The following is a 19,684-nucleotide window of genomic DNA, read 5'->3' as shown; positions in this document are numbered from 1 at the left end:
GAAATCGCAGGCTGTTTAGCTATTCAGAATACGATCCTGTGAATCCTACTGGGCTTATGAAGCATGTTGGTCTTTCAGTGCTGTTAAAAACGCTAATAATAACTGGTTCATGCCTCAGGCCTTGGGTGCTACTGTCAATTAGTGTCAGAACAGAGATTTATTTAAACAAATTATTTCTGTATATGCTTAACCCTTACGGTTTGCAAAGGAGAGCTTCATGACCGAGCGTACCTGATTCAGTGATACCTGCCTGCGTGTGCAGATGAACTTGGGGCAGAGAAAGAAAATGCCATCCTTGCCTTTATAGCTCTCCATATTTTTAAAATAAAGGAGCTGCCCAGCTGCGGAGGCTACATACACAATTAAAAACCTTTCTCTGATCTTCTAGTCATTTAAATGTCATGCCTGAGTCACGAAAAAAAATACTAATACCTCCCAACATGAGTAGTTTTAGACTGTAATGAAAAAGCCGTGTGTAATCCTCTACCTTCTCCTCTACCTTTGTGTCAGAGTTCACAGTACTAAGATTTAAATCATCATCCCTGGTCACCCAACTCACCAGTCATTGCACGTGTCACTGGAAATTTCTCTCATATATTGTTGCAGGCTCATAGCGAAGGCAAGCATTGCTGAATTTGATTTTGTTTGGTTTGTATTTTAAGGCTTTCTCTGAAACCAGGAGAGAGAACTGACTTTTAATTTAACTGATTTATTTCATATTGTGGAAGCCTAGTGTGACTTGGATTAATTGAAGTGTTGGAGAAGGGGGAAGGACTCTAATGGCTCACCAAGAAAAAATAACTTCTCATGACTTTAAAGAGGAAAACAGAAGAATGAGAAAATAATAATGTGTCATTATTATGGTGGTGCTTATAGAATTTTAATAGCATTTTTAGCATCTTCTTCCCAAAATTTCAGTATTTATTCTTAGGGTACAGAATGATTTTAGTGGAAACATTTAAACTAATTTCAATTTCATAGTCTAGAATTTAAAAAAAATCCTTTTTAGAAATGTTACATGCAGTATCAGGTCTTCTCATGGTTTAAGGAGCAGAATAAAAATGAGTATTCAAATTTCCATATTGTTAAAACCAATTGGAGTAATTTAAATATGCTGACTTAAATGTAAGATATCTCTTAAATATGTATTTTAAATAGTCATAATCCCATTATCATCAGTGCGTTTTTTCTCCTATTATTCTTCTTAAATTCACATTCCTCTTGACTGAAAGAAACTATAATTTACCTGAAGAATTTCAAGACGTTTCTTTCAAAATAGCTAACATCGGCTGTTGCTCTCAAAAGGATTGAAGCCACAACCTACCTGCAATTGGTGGTCAATGTTAGGAGAATTTTTCCTAGTCTCAGCGGAACTGAATAGATCACCTGCGTTTATCAGTTTTTTTAAGGTTGTTTTAACAGTTTCAGTAAAAGCAGCAGAGGTGGAGTTTGAAAGGGGTCATTCTTCATAACAATTTCTGAATGATGAAAAGTAAGATCAAAATAAGAAATGCTTCTCTTTGAGGTTAATCATTGCCCTGGATCAACTTAACTAAGGAGGTTTAGAAGCTAACGAGGCAAGATGAAGTAGATACAGAAAATATAGAATGAATCAGAAGGGGAGTTTGGAAAGCGTCTACTAAGGAGAATGGAGTATTGTTAATCTCACATTTAAAAAAATCTTTAACCTGGTTTAAAAATAATACTATCTTATTGAATTCTTCATTTGCCCCTGATTTCTGAGAGTACTTTGCATCTTTAAACTTTGTTCTACAACCTTATGAGTAGGTAACTTTTTGAATCCAAAGCTGGTATTTTTGTGCAATAAAGCTTGAGGTTTGAAAGCAAGGAGAATGTAGATACAACAGGCAACAAAGGGAATTTGTGCTATGAATACTGGTGTGCAAAATGGAACAGATCAAGAAAATAAGGAAGAGGGAAGAAACTGATCTATACCAGGTTCAGTTACTCCAGCAAAAGAAAGTAGCTGATAAATTAACTAGCCCATGACTTTCTCTTTACTTTGTCATTCTCTAGAAGAGGATTAGTTTTTGCCTCTGTGATCAAGTGGGAGAAGCATTTTTTAAGACGATCCGAATGAACAGTTAAGCGCTCCTTTCTGAGAAGGGTGAATTAAAAAGAGTCTACATCAGACACTGTTGGTTAAATTATAATTTCCTGGCAAATGGGTTTAGGTGTCTTTTCAGAAAACAGAGCCAGAGGCAGAATCATGATCCTAACAGCCCACTGGGCATGCATATGGGATATGGAAACATGAGTTTAAATATCAATCTAATTAATATTTAAATAGTTTATACAAAAGGGAACAGTTTCAATAGAAGAGAATATCTAAGACTGCTTTATACTTTATGAGTTGGAAAATTGATAATGGTTATTTTGATTCAAGTCCTTATTCTGAATTAAGCAACATGTATTTTAAAGCCACATCTTGCTATTCCCATAGAGTATCCTAGGCAGTGCTCTACTGTACAGAGGTTTTGTAAATGGTGCCTACCTCCTCCTAGGTGAATTCAGGTGCATGCAAGATTGGCGTTTGGGAATTTTTTAAATTGGAAAAACTATTTTCGGAACTTGATTCAGTTCACAGATATTTCTGGGATGAGTGAAACTGTCTTTTCTTAAACAGAAGATTCTCATAGTTAACCAGGCCTAGCTTCAAGAGACATGAAACAGATGGGGTGTTCCAAGGTGTCTGACTGCACCAGAAAGAAGTGATTTAATGTTGATAATTTGTATTGTTAAGCCATTAAGTCTCCACCTAATTTCTCATCTAGCATTCATGCTTAACATTAATTTAAGCAAGGAAAGAATGAAAGGTCCAAAGAAAACAGCTTAAAAATCGAGTCGATATTGACAATATGCTGGAGTGATTTTAGGGTAAAACAGGTTACAATAATCAAACCCCTCCTTAAGGAGGTAATAAATCCAACGCGTTTCTACGGATAATCTAGCGCGCGGGGGCACCAGGGGCAGCGCTGGCACGGCAGCCCGGCGGCCCTGCACACGGGCTCCCCGCGGGCGCTGAGCTCTTCAACCAGCCGCTCCCTCCGCGGCCTTTTCCCTCAGCGGGCACCGGCCGCGCCAGCGCGCAGGACCGACGAAGTCACTCCAGAACCTCCCCAGCGCTGCCGATCGCGCGGATGCGCCTGGTAACGGGGTCTGGGCCGGCGGCTCTCGCCCCTCAGGACCCCGCTCCCCGGCTGAGGAGGGCAGCGCGCCCGCTCCCGACCGCCGGGGGAACCGTCTGTGGGGGAACTACCCTCGGGGGGTTACCCAGGGTGACGGGGGGCCGCGGAGGGGGCTCCGGCAGCCCCGGGGGCGGGCGCGGGCGCCGCGCCAGGCGGCGGCGGCGGCGGGGCAGGGCAGGGTGCGGGCAGAGGCGGAAGGAGGAGGCAGGCAGGGCGGGGGGAAGGGCCGGCAGGCGGCGCGGGGCGGGGCGGGGCGGGCGCGCGAACCCTGCCGGCCGCGCGGGGAGAGCTCGCGGCAGGGCCCTGCGCGCCGCTGCCGCTCCCCCGCGCGCCCGACCAGCCGGCCGCGGGCACCCCCCCTTCGCCCTTCCCCCCGCAACCCCTCGACTGCGCGAGCGCCAGCGGTTGCCGGGGTACCCGACGTCACAGCCTGCGGAGGCGGCTATTGGCCAGGCAGAGAGCGCTCTCCCCCCTCCGTGGGACTCGCCGCCGGCGGGGCCGGGCCTGTCTCTTTCCTCCGCAGTGTGGAGCCGCCGCCGCCGGGGCGTGCGCGGCCTCAGCGGTGCCTCCCCGGCCACGTCCTCGCCAGCGCTGCCGCCGGGGCGGGGGTCATGGGCCGCCCGCGGGCCGCGCCGAGCCTTCGGCTGCTGCCGCTCCTGGCGCTGCTGGCGCTGGCGGCGCCCCGCGCCCGCGCCTGGGACAGCGGCGACCTGGAGCTCTTCGACCTGGTGGAGGAGGTGCCGCGGAACTTCTACGACTTCCTGGGGGTGCAGCAGGTGAGCGAGGGACCGGGCCCCGCCGTCCGCCCGGCGCGGGCCCTGAGGCGCGCCTCCCCCGCCGCCCCCTGCCCCGGTCCCTTCCCGCGGGCACGGGCCTCGCCTGTCACCGCCGTCCCTGCCTCCGCCGAACATGGCTGGCTGGGTCCCCCCTCCCCCGCTGCCCCTGCGCTGCCGCCGCCCGGCTACTCCCCGCGGCACACGGGCGCTGGTCACGCCGCCGGCCCCTTGCCTTCTCGGCTGGCAGTGTCATCTGCCTCCTGCCCTGGCACGCGTGCGGCTGTCCCGCTCTGCCGCTGCAGTCCGGGCCCCCCCTCCGTACCCCGGCTCCCGAGGCTCGGGGCAAGGCTGCTGTCCCTTCCCCAGCCTCTTCCTTCTCTCAGCAGGGGTTTCGCTCTCCTTCAAGTACTCTTCTATTTTTCTGTCCTTCTGGACCCACCATAAATCAACCCTCCCTCTCCCACTGTACCTTTGTGTGATCCTACTGCCTGTTGCTCTTCTGAATATATCTCTTTTTCTCCAAATGCATCTACAGCTAGACAAAAGTAGCTCTTGGGCTTCTCCCACTTCCCATACGTATCCTGGGTATGGCTGTTTCTCATCTTTCCCTAATTCTGCATAGCTGCTGGTTCCTTATCTTCTTAAGATCGTGCGTCGCCATGTGTTGCAGCTCCTGTTTTCTCTCATGCGTGCCATGTGGTAGACTGTGACCCTTTGCCATGGTAATGGCTTATAGATTGTTATATTTGTTTACTTTCCACGTATCTTGGTTATTGTGCATGGTTTTCACCTCTGTTTGCTAGGCAACACTTAAGATTATCTTAAAGCATTTATTATGCACCTTTGGTTAATTTTCATGCACGTGTAGTCAAGACAGGAACTCCTCTTCTGAACACTTTTATCCCATGTTTCTTGTGTATGTTTTAGATGCAGTTGCTGGTTTTGCTGCCACTTGGTGTCTTCAACTTGTATCACTTGTCCTGGCTCCCACTTGGTGGCCCATCTCTAGATGCTCTGTTTTGTGTGTGTGATCTCGCTTGATCTCTCTTCATGCATCTAAGCAATCTTCTTTTTGTCTCTTCCAGTCAGTATTCCTCTCCTCAGTAATTCAGTATGCAATTTTTTATAATCTGTTACTTCACCCAGAGTCCTCAAAAGGCATTTTGTTCTTTGTCTCCTAGCACCTCTACATTCTGGTGAGTGATCCCGCTATTCGAATGGCTTCCCTGACAACCTTAAAGTTTGTTCTGATGTAGTTCTTGTAGTTTTTGAGAATAATAGCTGTATTTGCAGGTGCGTTTCATTAGGGCCATGTCTACAAAGAGAGGGAAAGTGTCTGCAATATGTTTTGGAAACTACTGGCTGTGGTTGTTAATGATAGTTGGGGGATTCTGAGTCAGTTTCATCTCTTTCTTTCTTTACTCCTTCTTAAGCATCTTGTGTTAAATACTATGGAATACCATCATATATACAACACAGCCAAGGCTGCTACCCAAGTTTCACTTTCATGAGCCTAAAAGTCTAGGTATTAATTCCTCAAAGGCAATTTTAGTGTTGCATAATGTAGGGATACAAAATTTTCTGTGTTTCAATTAGTGATTCAGATCTGGTATGCAACTCTCTGTTAGTATCTTCCACAATCCTTTTTTTTAGGGCTGAATCTGTACCTTGCACAGTAAGTTTAGCAAAATATATTACTTTTAGCAAGCAAATATTCTGCTAGTTCATGCTTCTACTCTACTTCTAATCTTAATGGAGAACTTGAACCACTTGTAATGTGCAAGCAACGAAAAAGTTGGTGGAAGTGCAACACAAATGAAAGTAAGTTTTGTTAGTTATAAGTTTATGCTAGTCACTCATAATGTCATTATAGCCAAGACTTGAAGTGTAAATAATATTAGATGCTTTGCACATGCAGCAGAATATACCTGTGTGTACAGTAACAGAGTATACAATGTTGAAGTTGAGCTTCAACAGAAATTTGTAAGCATTGGAAGATGCTGTGTAGGTTTACAGGTTCTTCCACGCTCTATCCTTTGTTCCTGCTGTTTGCTTCTCCAGCTCTGACCTATACCTGAAGCTTCAAACAAGATACTGAAGCAGGGTTCTGACTTGCAGTGACTCGCTAGGTAGCTGCAGCGGTTTAAGTTACTGTATGGTCTTTTAACGGGGTCAAGGGAAGGGCACAAACCTCAGGTGTTCTGTGTCCTACCTTGGATGTCTCAACACAAAGCTGCCTTCTGCCGTAATGTTTCTATGTGCTGTTTGCATGTTTCTTCAGGTTTTCTGCTATTTTTTAAAACTATGGTTTAATGGTTATTTTGTATGTCACTATTGTTTAGTTGGGATGCCTTTGACTAGAATGCTGTGATTAACTTTTTGTAGTTCTGGTGCTAGTGGTTTTATTCCCTGTGCTGAGGTGTTTTTCTTGGCATTTTAGCAGAAGAGGGACAGAGCATGTGTGACAATGGCCTTCGTGGCCATGCCTTTGGACTGTTTCATAATCTTTCATTCCTCAAAGCTTGCTTTCCCCTCCTCCCCCCCTCCATGTTCCTCTTGGTGTTCATTGCCTTGTATTGTGTCCTGATAATCCCTTCTTCCTTTATGTACTTCTGGGGGAGGGAGTACTTCTCCCTTATGCAGGATGTAACTTCTGCGTCTGAGATACGGATGCTCAACCATGTTTGTTAACAGTAGTATATCAGGGCTGCCAGATTTTTTTCTAAACATGTCATCTTGTGTTTTGAAAAAAAAAAAAGGTATTGACTCCAATGCTTCCTTAATGCATTAAAACAGCTTAGGTTTTGATGGGAGAATTGTGGTACTGGCTGCTTGTTGAATCTCATACGCAGTGTCAGAAGCTGATGTTGACCTCAACTGACAAGGTGCAGAAGGCATTGTGGGAAGTCCTGTAGCTCTCTAGCATGCTTTGATGAAGCCTTTAGCTGCTGGATTTTTCCCTGGGATTGGAGGGAAATCATGACTTTTTTTTTTGTTTTGTTGCTAGTCTACGCTCGCAGAAGTAAGGGGTTTGCATTTTGTCTTTTCGAGGGCCTTGTGGAAGCCTCCTGGCGTTGTCAGGTAACTGTCATCCAGCATTGGCAGGGTGTTAGGTTTGAAGCTGCTCCAGTGTTTTCCAAGATCTGTGACTGAGATAGAGGAGGATCTAATGAAAGCGATTTTTGTTGTGAATGTGGAATGACAGAGGAAGAGTAAGATTGTGACTGTCTTGGCTGTTAGAATAACTGTCCTTAGAGCTTGACTTCAAGGAGGTGTTGGCTGAGAAATCTACAAATGCTCACAGAATCGTTGAGGTTGGAAGGGACCTCTGGAGGTCCAACCCCCAAGTGTTAGGGCTGAGCACCTAGATTAAGAAGTATTTGATATTTATACAAGGACACAATCTACCTATTTGTTAATCCATCAGATGGAATGGTAGCATAGCATGTGTAAGAAGTTTTGCATTGTTACGTTGTTACTATTGCTGTTCTGAACAATTTGGGAATTGCTCTACCTTCCTGTTTCTTTGGTTGTTCTTAAATTGATGATGTGATTAACTTGAATGGCTCATTTAAAACATTGCTGTTGTCAAGTTAGACCTAGCAGAATGGGGAGATAAGATAACCTTTGGCTTGAGAAAAGATTACATTTCCATGTCCCCCAAGTGGTTACTGAAGTTGTGTCCAAATGAAGAAAACAGAATCATAAACTCTTGACAGATCAGATCTAATAATCATTTCAGTAATCACTTCAGTACAGTCAGTTTCAAACTGACAAAGGGGTCAGGACCGAATAGTATTAATCTAAAAACCTGGATGAAGCAGCAGAATTAAACCAGAGGCTATGCAGACTTAGTAATAAAATTACCGTTACCTGAGAATGAGAACGTGCAAATGTGATGTCACCTTCTTGGAAAAATTCCAGGAAGATCTGGGGAGTTACAAGCTTGTATGGCAGACAAACGAACCGATCAAGTTAATTTTATTATCTCTTACAGCTTTCAATAGCTGTTACCTGCATAAGTATGATACACTCTGGATGAATCGACTTCCACAGTTGAACCTGTGGATCTCCTTGCCAAAATATGCTTTTGATTATAACTGTTATGATTTCAAGGGAATTACCTGCTCCTCTACTCTTTTTGGCTTGCAGTAATGAAGACACTACAGGCCTCTGAATGTCTCTTGAAACTTTGTGATATGGTTCTTGGGTTCTATGGATCTGATCAAGAAATTTTTAGGAAACGTCATTTATTTGTGAAGATGTGTTAAAATGCATAAGCTGTGTTGCTAGAATTGGCCTGTGCAGAGCAGCATGTTATGTATCAGTTAGGACCAAGGAATTTCTGAATAAGGCTTTGGCTTCTACTGGTAATCGGATAAGGGAGCAGGTTTTATTGAAAGTTCTTCTAGGCCTGTGCAGTGTATGAAAGCAACACAGAAAGTTTCTTCAAGCACCCTTTGAGATGGTAGAAGAGGCCCTGGGAGCTCAAGTTCCTGAGGGAGAGTTAACACATGGGTGGGGTTTGCTGGCCAACACTGTGGATAAATATATAACCCCCAAAAAACGTTGAGAGAGAGATTTTCTTCAGTATTGGCTTATGCCTTCCTTGCGGCACATGAGATTTATTTTGAACCAGGCTCTAATCCATTCCTGTGGCTTTACTGTAGAGAACTAAGAGCATTGTATCCATGTCATTGCTAGACGATGGGTTTGCTAGATGGTGCTGCAGCACAAAGTCAGAACTGCATCTACAGAACCTGATTTTGGTCCTACAGCCTGTGAGACACTGGTATGTTAGCAACTCCAAGAAAGTGCAAGATGTGAAAACCAAGGAGTCAGATTTCTATGGCTGAGGGAAGCCACAACCTCTCTAGATGAGCTGGATGTATTGGGCTAATAGGCTCCTTTCAAGAACACTGGAGCAGAGGAGCTGTATGTACCTTGGCAAGTAGCAGGGTCTGACAGAGTTGCATCTGTAGAATGCAACGTTTGGTGCTGAGGAATTGGTGTCCATACTGTTTGCATTTCAGGGTTGATTTAGTTGGTTTTTTTTTTTTAATAACTAATTCCAGGCTGGCTTCATGGAGTAAATGCCCATTTGTGTTGAAGCGTGCTGTTTGCGCTCCTGGTTTTACATCTTACTGTTCAGTTCTATCCAAAAGGCATCCAGTTCATCCACTCCAGGACTGCTTCATGATATGCAGTCAGTGGGTACAATAAGGAAGTTTGCTTTACATGTGCACTCCTGATCTGCACTAAAAAATTGAGGTAGATGCACCTTTAAGACTATAGGTTATAATAAATGGCTGATGCTGAAGTTTACCTCTTGGCATTGCCCTGTAAGAACCTTACCGGGAATGAGCCCCACGACAAATTGTGTGGCTTTTATGGTATTATGAGGCATTATGGGAGACTTAAGAAAATTCTCAGTAATAGGTTTTTGCATAGTCTGTTTTATTCAAGTGTATTGACTGATGACGTGCAGTGTGTACATCACTGCAGTTCTAAAGTTTTGAATTCATATGTTATGTTAAGTAAAGTTCTTGGATATAGATTTGGTAACCTATTTTTCAGAAAGAATGGCAATCTCTGAAGCTGTCAGTGTTATATCGTCTGGCACTGGCTTAGTTCTGGCTTTGAATGGGTCGCTATCCAGAAAAAAAAAACAAACCCAGATAAAACTATATTTGCTTTTTGGGAACTTTGAGTACAGAGAGTGGTCCTCTCAGGTGGAAGAGGCATGTGAGGGAGAGCTGTATCTCTTCAACGAATGCTTTGAAGTCCTCAGCAAGAACAGCCTACCTGTACCCATACAAGTCTTCTGTCTTCCCTGGCAGGCAGGGTGCACGTAAGGAGAACAAGGAAGGGGGAATGAGGAGGGATAACCCAGAAACTCAGTTTGTTTCTTCTTCCCAGTTACAAGCTGGATCACACTCCAAAGACTTATTTGGTTGCTCTTCTAACACTTAAGGCTGTTCTCCTCCCTGCTGCTTTTTAAGGTCAACGTATGTGGGTGCAGTGTTACTAAAATTGTGGAGTGTGCATCATCGGCAAATGTTTTAGAGGAAATTTAGGTTGGTAATAGTAGTTGGCAATAGTACTTCCAATAGCTTTGGAAGTATTTGATCTAGTGAGATAGAGCTTCACACACACGCAATTATGAAATCACTTTTTCAGATGATTGTGTCAAAAGTATGAGCTGTAGGCTTTTCTTGCTTTGTTTTGTAAGATTATTTTGCCTTTGCATGACAAATAGGATATTCACTGTGACCTTCGAAAGTCTTGTGCCATGAAGTGACATGGAGCCATGTAGCAGCTTGATCTCTGAAGTTACTCATGTTTGGGGAATCAAAGTTGTTGGGCTAGTGATTAAACATCATGTCTAATGGTCTAAGCCTGTTTCAAGATTGTTTTCTACTTCTTGTTCAAAATATATATTAAGCAGGTCTAGTAGTTTTGGAAGGCATTCGATTTTAATGCACTGTCAATCGCAACATCAGAGTTCTCAGTCAGAAAGATGAAATATGTTTCAACTTTCTTGCTCCAAACTGTCAGAAATAATTAACTCCTGTAAAACACAACTAGGTGATGATAGTAGCAGTGAGGGATCTTAGTAATTCCTGAAACTGTACATTTAAGTGATCGATGAGGGAGGGGTCCTTCAAAATTGTGTTTTTGACTTGAAGAATTGGCTCCTGTTACAGCAGTTACAACCAAAAAAGCCCCCTCAAACCCCCTGAATATACTATTAACATTGAGGCAGTAACAGACTCCATTGCACTAGTTCAAACAAAAAGTTCTAGTGGCTTTAGTTGTAATCTCAGTTCATTCCATAAAAGTAACTGTATGCCTTTTCTCAGTATGTTATTAAGGCATTATTCTGCATCCCTTCATTGTTTTAAACTTCCTATTGGAGTCTGTTACTTATAAGTTATACACGGAAGTGAGATTTCCAGCAGTTCTGGAAACTCTGCTTTTCTTAAAAAATGTAAATTATTACAATTCTGTGAAGTCATTGTTGAGATTATTCATTTGGATCCTATAGAACAAAGTTGTTCTGAACTATAGAGTAGTTAATTGCTCACAAGAGTCACCACAGAGAAGCACTTGTGATAACTGCTCAGGTTTGTAACTGAGGATGGTGCAGGATATGGGTTTTCGGGTGTGTGTTTTGGTTTTGTTTTGCTTTTTTTTAAGTGCTGAACTTCCAGGTAAGCTGCTGATACATAATGTAATCCATTTTGTAACTGCCCTGACACGTATCATGTATGCATAACGTTCCCTGATGTTTTTGTTCACAGTTGCTGCATTTAAAAATGATCAAGACATCTAGTCTTGTAAAACTTGTATTTTCCATAAAAACGGGTTTTCTGTGTTGTTTCCTATTAAATTTCTGCTTGGATGTTGTCCAAGGAAATCCAGGACTTTTTTACTTTCATTGTTGGCTCCTTTCTTAAAGACACAAAAGTGTTTCAGAATCTACCATTATAAGTAGTTTTAAAGACATTTACTGTTAACTTTCCCTGACAATTCATTCATATAATACTTTCCTGATTTCTTTCAGATTATATTTTTCTTCTTTCTTGCTGTGTAGAAGGACATATAGCAATAGGAAACTAGTATGTTTGGGAACCCAAGGGAACTAACAATATGCAAAGTGCTGTGAAAAGGATAAAACAAGCCGTCTTGAAATTTTTTTTTCTGTCTGCAGCAGCAATAATGTTTCAGCTCTTCCTCTCTATACTTCCTACTTCACTAATCCTTTAAGGATGTATCTATAATAGCTTGATCTTCAAATTGCAGAAATGAAAAAATGGGCTATTTTTCTTCCTAGAAGTTCTGTGTTTGACCTGTAATTCATTGAAGGGAGTGACCAATTTCTTGGTGAGGAATGGTAGGTAACCTGTTCTGGTGGCCTCTGGTGCTTACACAAGGCTGGATGTTTTATGCTTGTTTCAAATTCATCTCCTTTGCTGAAGTTCTCATGTATGTGCCTATGTTGGTATCTAAAACAGCCACATAATTAATCTAACATACAGTTTGGTAAATTACTTCCCAGAGGGCTTTTTACTACTTGACTGCTGTGGATTGTGGTCATCATGTTTGTCTGTAAAGTTGTGTGAAGGCAAATATTAGAGCCTTAATTTCATTCTGTTGAATGATAAACCTTTTATGCTCCATCTAGAATCATTTTACAATTAAGATTAACACAGTTTTCTAATCAGATCTAGAGAAAACTGTAGCTTTAACGGAGATACTTGGGGGTATCTATGGTGCTATTTTAAGTACTTGGTAAAATTTAAAAAATAAAATGAAAATGCAGCATATAAAATGTTCCTTAGCTGGGTTGGTGCTCCTTGTGTTCTCAGCAGACCTGGTAACAAAGAGCCTGTGTTGCTGCTGTGCAGCTGAGCCAGTAAGAATGAGAGTGTAAGTGATAACAAAGGGTCTTTCATCTATAAGAATAGGTCTGATATTAAAATTAATAAAAGGAGGAAATTAATGTATATCTGAAATGTTTTGGTTTTCCACAGCCACCTGGTGGGCTAATGAAATTCATGCGGCATATGAAAACCTGCAGTTTTGCTTTTGATTTGCTTGTTAGTGTTCTTGCTTTTGCTCAGCTGTACGCTGTGCCCCTTAAAAGTTTGCTTCTCTCAATTTTGGGTTCCTGAACAGTAGTATTTTTTTTTTCCTGCAGCTTAAAATTGTTGTTTTTCCCTAAATTATGAGGAGATTTGGGGTTTCTGGATTTCTTTTGCTTCTTGTTTTTTTGTCCGTCAGCCTTGTTTGGGTGTTACTAGCTCTGTATAAAAGCGATTTGTAAACAATCTTATGGATGTGGCAATGTGTTGTACACATGGTGTATGTTACAGTTATGCAAACAATAACACAGTTTGAATGTAACACTTTAAAGCAGGATTGTGTGTTACTGGGCTCTCATCTGATGGATTGCTTAGGTGCAAATTTCTTAAATGATCTGGCTCGCAGGCCTTACAAACTGTTCTTCTTGATGTCAAACAAATGAGCGGTGGAATGAGAAGAAAATTCATAAGCAGTCCCTCATCTCTGCTGGATCTGAAATACTTCCTTCTCGATGTTAATCTGGAAAACTTGCGGAGAAAACTAGAAGATGCATAGGAGCTGTTGAAATAAAGTCACTCTGCAATCTTTCTCTGACTAAAGAGAGAAGGAAGAATTAGGGGAGTCTTGCTTTTATGCATGGGTTGTAATTCTGAAATGCTGCTGTCTCCAACACTGTAAAGTGCTTTTGCTTGTTGAAGGAAGCATTCAGTGCTATTACAATAGAAAAAAAAAGAAGTCTGTAAAATTTCATCCTATATGGAAGGCTCTTCCCATTTCCTATTAGGAAATATTTGAAATCTTATTCAATTCAAGCACTTCTTTCAGTTGATTAAAAATTTGAAATAAACTTATTTTCCAACCTGGGTCTACCTATCTGTTGAATAGAAAGTATTTCTATTTCAATTTGTAACCTGTGTGGTTTGTAGTTTCTGTTCTACTGAGTATTTTCCTTTGTATTTCTGCTCTAGTAGCTTTTCAACACTACAAGCTAACCCCGCAACATTCAAAACAACATAGTGAATTCAAATTGGACTGTATCTATTGAGAATAATATTTCAACAGTTGAAATACAGATTGGGGGTATCAGCCAGTCAGTTTTCTCTTGCAACTTACAATGGTGAAAGAACAAACCTTTTTTCTACATAAGTTGTGTCCTATATTTAAAAATTAGGTATAACTGACTTACATTCATGTTCAGTTACATAGTACAGAGTTCCCATGCTGGAGTGCACCAGTAGTCCGTTTAGTAGATCTTTTTGGTCTTTGTGTTTTCTGGTTGAGTAATACTAGATGCTTAACCAGAAAGCTGTGTTAATTTTGAGGGGGGAGGAAATAATCCAGTCCTCTGCTGGACAGATAGAGACTAACTTATCAATGAGTTACTGACTTACTAATTTCCTCAGTCGTGATGATTTATGCCTTTCACACACTTATACTTACCTTTCTTACCTACAAGTGGATATGATTTATAGACACTTTAATTTTCTGGTGGAGGTGCAGACCGCTGGTTAGTGAACTTAGATTTAAGGACAATAGCTGAAGTAGATCAGTAGCTTACTGGTTTCCAGGGCCCTGTGATTCACTGGTTGAAAATCACTATCTGTCTTCGTGGAGTTAGATATTCTTTTGATCACTGTCTCTGTGTAGTTAGATATTCTTTTGGATGCTGGAGATACCTACTTCTGTTTTCTTTTTAAATTGTTATCTTTTCCTCAGTGGTGTCATGCAGTATGGCTTCTGAAGAGGATTTATTATTTGGATAAACATGTATCAGTTAAGAAATAATGCGTTGGGTTTTTTTTTTAATTATTTGCAATTGAGAATACTAAACACCCTTGCCTGGTCTTGATTGCAAATGTTTAATAATAGTCTAGTATTGTGTCTCAAGCAATGGATCCTGGTGTCTATGAGGGCCTGTTTCCATTCCCTAGTCATCTTCAGTTAGGGCACCCCTCCATGTCATCCAGAAGCTCCTTGGATGACTTCAGGAAGTGCTGGATGCTGTCAATGTGCTCTGGCTGGTTTCCACCCTGGTTTCTTATTATTTATATACTTCTGTATGACCCTTGCACTTCTTTCTTAAATAAAAATAATAAAGTCAGTGGCAATAGATGGTGTTACTTGGGGAGAGCATGTGAACCTAACCATGTTTTGCAGTTCATTTGCCCCCTGTACCTCTCAACCTCCACAGTTTTTGATCAGTAACATTAAAAGGTGCATTCATGGTGGTGCGTTTCAGTCAGCCGGTGATGTACAGTGGGTTTGGAGAACTGTCAGCAATGTGTCTTGGATTGCTTCATCATTTGTAATTGCCAGCTCCAAGCTCTGCTCTGTGTAGGCATGGCTTAGTTTAAGGTGACAGTCTTACCTACGCTGAATCTTATCTCTCAGTTTTTTGCCAGATCACTTGGTTTGGCATTCCCTCACTAGTGTCTGGTATCCACCCAAAACGTATAGTGTCACCTATGAACTGTGAGATTTTGCTGCATGCTCTACTCTTCAGGTTGCCATTGAAAGTGCTGAATAAAGCCAGTCCCAGCACCAATCCCCCAGCAGGAGACCTTTCAGCTGCCTATTCTCTGGACTGAAAACTGGCCATTAAACCTTGCTTTTTGTATCCTGTTCATTAATTTTCTATTTGTAAGACTCTTTCCTCCCATTCTGTGGCAAGTTAGTTTCTTTGATAGCTTTTGGTATAGAACCTTGTCAAAAGCTTTTTCAAAATTGGGCTGTACTGTGTCTGCTGGACCTCCTCTCTCTATCCTTACTGATGCATTCTGGTGATTCGAGTGGGTTAGTGAGGCGGGGTTTCTCTTTGTAGAAGCCATGCAACGTCTTTTCAACAGACCACGTTTAGCCTTGACTACAGTGACTTTAATTTTATAGCCCCTACTGCCTTTAGTAAGGATGGGTGACCAAACTTTCTGGTCTGTAATTCCCAGGATCTCTTCTGTTTTTTGGTTGGCGTGTGGATGGGAATCACATTGGCAGCCTGCCAGTTCCCTGGTGGCAGTTTTCTGCAGTACTGGGTTACCTTCCTCACCTGCAGGTCTGCAGCTTTGTATACAAATTTCATTCAGCAATCTCAGGTGAAAGCCATGGTCCTGGCGACTTCTTAGCATCTAATTTGTCTGTTTGGAGTAATATGTCTGTATATTTATTTCAAGTTGAATTAGCTTCTCTTGACCTGTCTACTGCAAAGAATATGTTACTGCGGGAATCTCTTGAACATCTCCAATGGGAAAGACTCATTAAATAAATCACTAAATTGCACGGCTGTAGCATTTTTCCTGAATGAAACTTTTCATAGTTTCATCATCAAGCAGTCTGTAGCTAGCATCCTGGTTTTGATTACATTTAAAGAAATAAAAGGGTTTTGAAAATCAAATAAATTGCCACTCTAGTTTGCTTGGACAAATACAAAAGTCCATGTTAACAAGTTGGAAAGAAGGAGTCAAAACATTTTTTTAGCTATACATTCCATGAATTCTACTGGAACTGGTACAAAATCCACCATGTTGCTGTTGTAGTTATTGATTGTTAAAAGGAAGAATAGCTGCTGTTACATAGCTTTCCTGTTCTACTAACTGCTACATATGTATGATTAAGCACATATTCTTAGGAGCTCAGGCCTTTAACCGAGATGTCTGGAAGGAGTTCAGGAATATATAATCTGCTTCTGGTTACTTTGCTTTAGTAACTAGCATTAATTCTGTAACATCTCAGTCTTGGACAATAGTTCTCTTTTCAGAAGGCAAAATGGAGGGCTTGGGTTTGTATTACTACTTGAGTTAAGACTTAAGTAGAGTTGGTTTGTGTGTCATCCCTCCCTCCCTCCTTCCCCCCCCCCCTTTGACTTATGGTACCTTTATACCATAGTAATTCTGTGGATTTATTAATTCCCCAGCAAGGTTCTTACTGCGATGTACTTAAGTTTATTGTTTTGGAAACAATGAGATTATTTTATTCTAGTTATCCTAATTTTGATGGTATGACTTACTAGCAATGTCTTTGCTCATTCCTATTGGTTTAAGCAAGACTTTGGTATTGCTTTGTTTCACTTACATAAATCACTGTGAAAACTTCAATTTTTATGTTTTCTATCGAATGCTAACATTGTGAGGAGAAAGACATGACAGGGTTTTATGAAATGCCCTCACTTCTAGAAGTTTTTAAAAGATAGAAACTTGCAAAATAAATTTTGCAGCAGGGAACTTGTTTGAAATGCAGGACCTTTAAGTGAACATATTAAAGCTAAAAGTTGTATTGAATAAAATGTATTGAATGTCAAGGTTTTAGTACAATTCTTTAGTGTACAATCAATTTTCTTTTTCTGCTAAATAGAGTTGATCTATTTATTGTTCAGGGACCTGATAAACTCATGCTTCTAGGTACTATCTAAAGTAATTAAACTCTGTATCTAGTCCTACCCATTGCTTCCATGTTGTGCATGCACCTTGACTAACATCAAAAGATGTGAATTTAGGGTAGACTTGGCTCTTTGCTAACATCTACATATCTGAAGTGATGCACTGAGAAATGAAGTTTGAGAATCAAAACAGTAACTAGAAAAAAGTATGGGGTAATGAAAGACTAAATCAGATGGCATTTTCTGGGAAGTCTATTTTTGTAGGTATGATGTAGGTGTATAGTTCAGATGGACAATTTCACAGGAGAGGTGTTGGTGGTGAATATTTGCTATTTTGAGCTACCTTAACCATTGGACCTAGGATCGTCCTGTGTAGGCTCCAATTTGTAATAGTGCGACAGCAAATTGCAATATATAGGTGCAATTAAACATTATTTAGTGTTGCAGCTGATTTTTGTCACACATGTCTTAGCTTTATCTTGATTTTTGGGTAAAACCATAATGTTTAATTCTATCAGTTTCTGAAGAGTTTGAGCAGACTGTATTTAAATCCAAAATATTTAGGTAATACTACATTCTCCCTATAAAAGGGATAGAGTTAGAGAGAAATGCACTTGAAGTAAAAATCATACCCTAACAATAGAGAACTTTAATCTTGATATTACACTTCCTATTTTAAATTATGATGTTTTAAAGTTTTCAGTACAAAACATTTGTTTGCATTTATTTTGTAGTATTTGAAGTCTAGAAAATAAATTGGGACACTATTTTTGTTTAAAAAGTGCTCTTGCATAGATTGCCATTTTGCATTACAGAATGTCGACTTCTCTTGTAAACGTACTTGTGAATATAAACACTGCTTAACATTGAATATGGATATCCATGTTTTCTTTCTAAGATATAATTTAATTTGTCTTCTATGTGTTTGCCTTCCTCAAAGCTCAGATTTTTAAGCAAAAAAAAAAAAAATTTTAAAGAAAATTTGTCTGGTGTTCAGAGAACTGTTAACAGGGGCATGGTATCTTCTTAAATTTCTGACCTAAAGAAGGCCGTAAAATGTGAGTTTCTTCACTTCTGGAATATGTAAGATGCATTCCCATAGCTTCTCTGCTCTTTTCTAACAGATTAACTTGAAGACGCTGTCATTGAATTAACGGTATCCCGTTATTATCAGGTTATTGGTTATCCTGTCTGCTGTCATGAGATAGGAGAGCCTTACATGACAGCTGGTTGGACATGATCAGATTGATACCATGGCCAGGAAAGACAGTACTGAACTACGCTGGTTTCTGAAATTGATTTCTCAGTCAAGATAGGATTGTATCTTGATCAGGTATTCAATATTTTGCAGTTCAGCTAAGACAAATATGCGGAGTATTTCCCATTCCAACTGCAAGAGTAGACCTTGCTATTAGCATAAAACCCAGCACCCCTCACAGCTTGCACAAGGGTTGCTTGTGGACTTCCAGATTGTTTGGCTGCAAGCCTTGAAGAAGTACATATGTTGCAGTCATTTCTATTCTTCACCCAAGTATCAGATTCACAGGACAATTTAGTAAGATAATTATTTTGGTTATTCTTAAGGGGTAGCTTGCTCAAGGAAGGTGCCTTTTGGACTCTCCACTGGCAGGGGATGGGTGGATAAAATAAATCCACACATGAAAAAACTGCCACCCCCCAAAAAAATTTCTATTAATGGATTTAGGCATGAAGGTAAGAATGCCTAAAGGGGTGGTATCTGGTATAAGTTGGCAAAGCTGGAAAATAATGATTAAACTCTCATGATAAAAACTTGGCCTTTTGTCCAGTTATATAGTGAAACCAGTATGCCATTTAAAGATGAGATTGTATGAAGTGGTGGTCAAAAGAAGAAGGAAAGACTCCCTGAAGGACATTGATTGCTCAGATAGCCTAAGAATAAAACATGAAAGAAAACCAGTGTGTTGTGAAATGTGGAAATTAACTGATTCTCCCCCCCGCCAATATTTGCTGGGTTTTTTTTGTGTGACTAAATTAATGTGTAAGTTGCTAATTTCTGTGCTAGGCTATGGTAAGAGTGTTTGAAATAATTGTTCAGTGTAGAAAATGCTGTTCTGACTCAGTACAATGCTTGTGCTCTGGGATCTATTGAATGTCAGTAGTAACAGATTCATTTACTGGCAGTAGGCACGTTGAAAACAGGACTAATTTTCACAATGATCTGTCTTGTAATGACTTGGTTAGGGGAAAACATCGTTACAAGAGGTGGAAAAAAATACTCTAGATGAGTTATACTAGTGTAAAATCTATCACTTAGTCAAGTGAGATACAGTGTGGGATAGCACTTTGCTGAGTCCCAACACACTGGCAGGAGGAAGGAAAGCAGGAGAATCTAGTGGAGCCAGCATGTGCTTGGAATGGCAGGTTACTCCAGGGAAGTTTCTTATGGTCACTCTTGCCGATTGCCTAACATGCTCAAGCTCTTCTGTATTAGGTTTTTAAAGTAAATATTGAATTGGTGATTTTAGCAAGAATTATTGCATGTGCTCTGGTATAAATGCTCTAAAATTGTGTTTTGTTTCAAGCATCAGTAATCTAGAAAATGTACTGCAGTTGCTAATATAGCCCAAGGAAAGGAGCTAATCTTCAAAAGAATCATTGCTGATCTTTTGATGGTATTTTAAGTTGCATCTTGCTTATTATGCTATCCTTTGATTTCTGTTTAAGTTGGACCTTGGTAGTTTTATTTGGATAAAGTATGA

General features: G+C 40.9%; 1 protein-coding gene across 1 annotated transcript in view; it reads left to right on the top strand.

The window, feature by feature from the left end:
• Positions 1-3,619: 3,619 nt before the first annotated feature.
• The window catches only part of DNAJC1 (DnaJ heat shock protein family (Hsp40) member C1), a 112,773-nt gene continuing 96,708 nt past the window's right edge, over positions 3,620-19,684 (top strand). The window contains exon 1 of the mRNA XM_075143928.1: positions 3,620-3,985. Within this exon, the coding sequence (XP_075000029.1) occupies positions 3,821-3,985 (165 nt within the window). The 5' untranslated portion in view covers positions 3,620-3,820. The remainder of the gene's footprint in view (positions 3,986-19,684) is intronic.

This window comes from Calonectris borealis, chromosome 2 (assembly GCF_964195595.1).
Source record: "Calonectris borealis chromosome 2, bCalBor7.hap1.2, whole genome shotgun sequence".
Taxonomy (NCBI): domain Eukaryota; kingdom Metazoa; phylum Chordata; class Aves; order Procellariiformes; family Procellariidae; genus Calonectris; species Calonectris borealis.
Note: the sequence above shows the minus strand (reverse complement) of the source record. Positions and strands in the feature narration are given on the sequence as shown.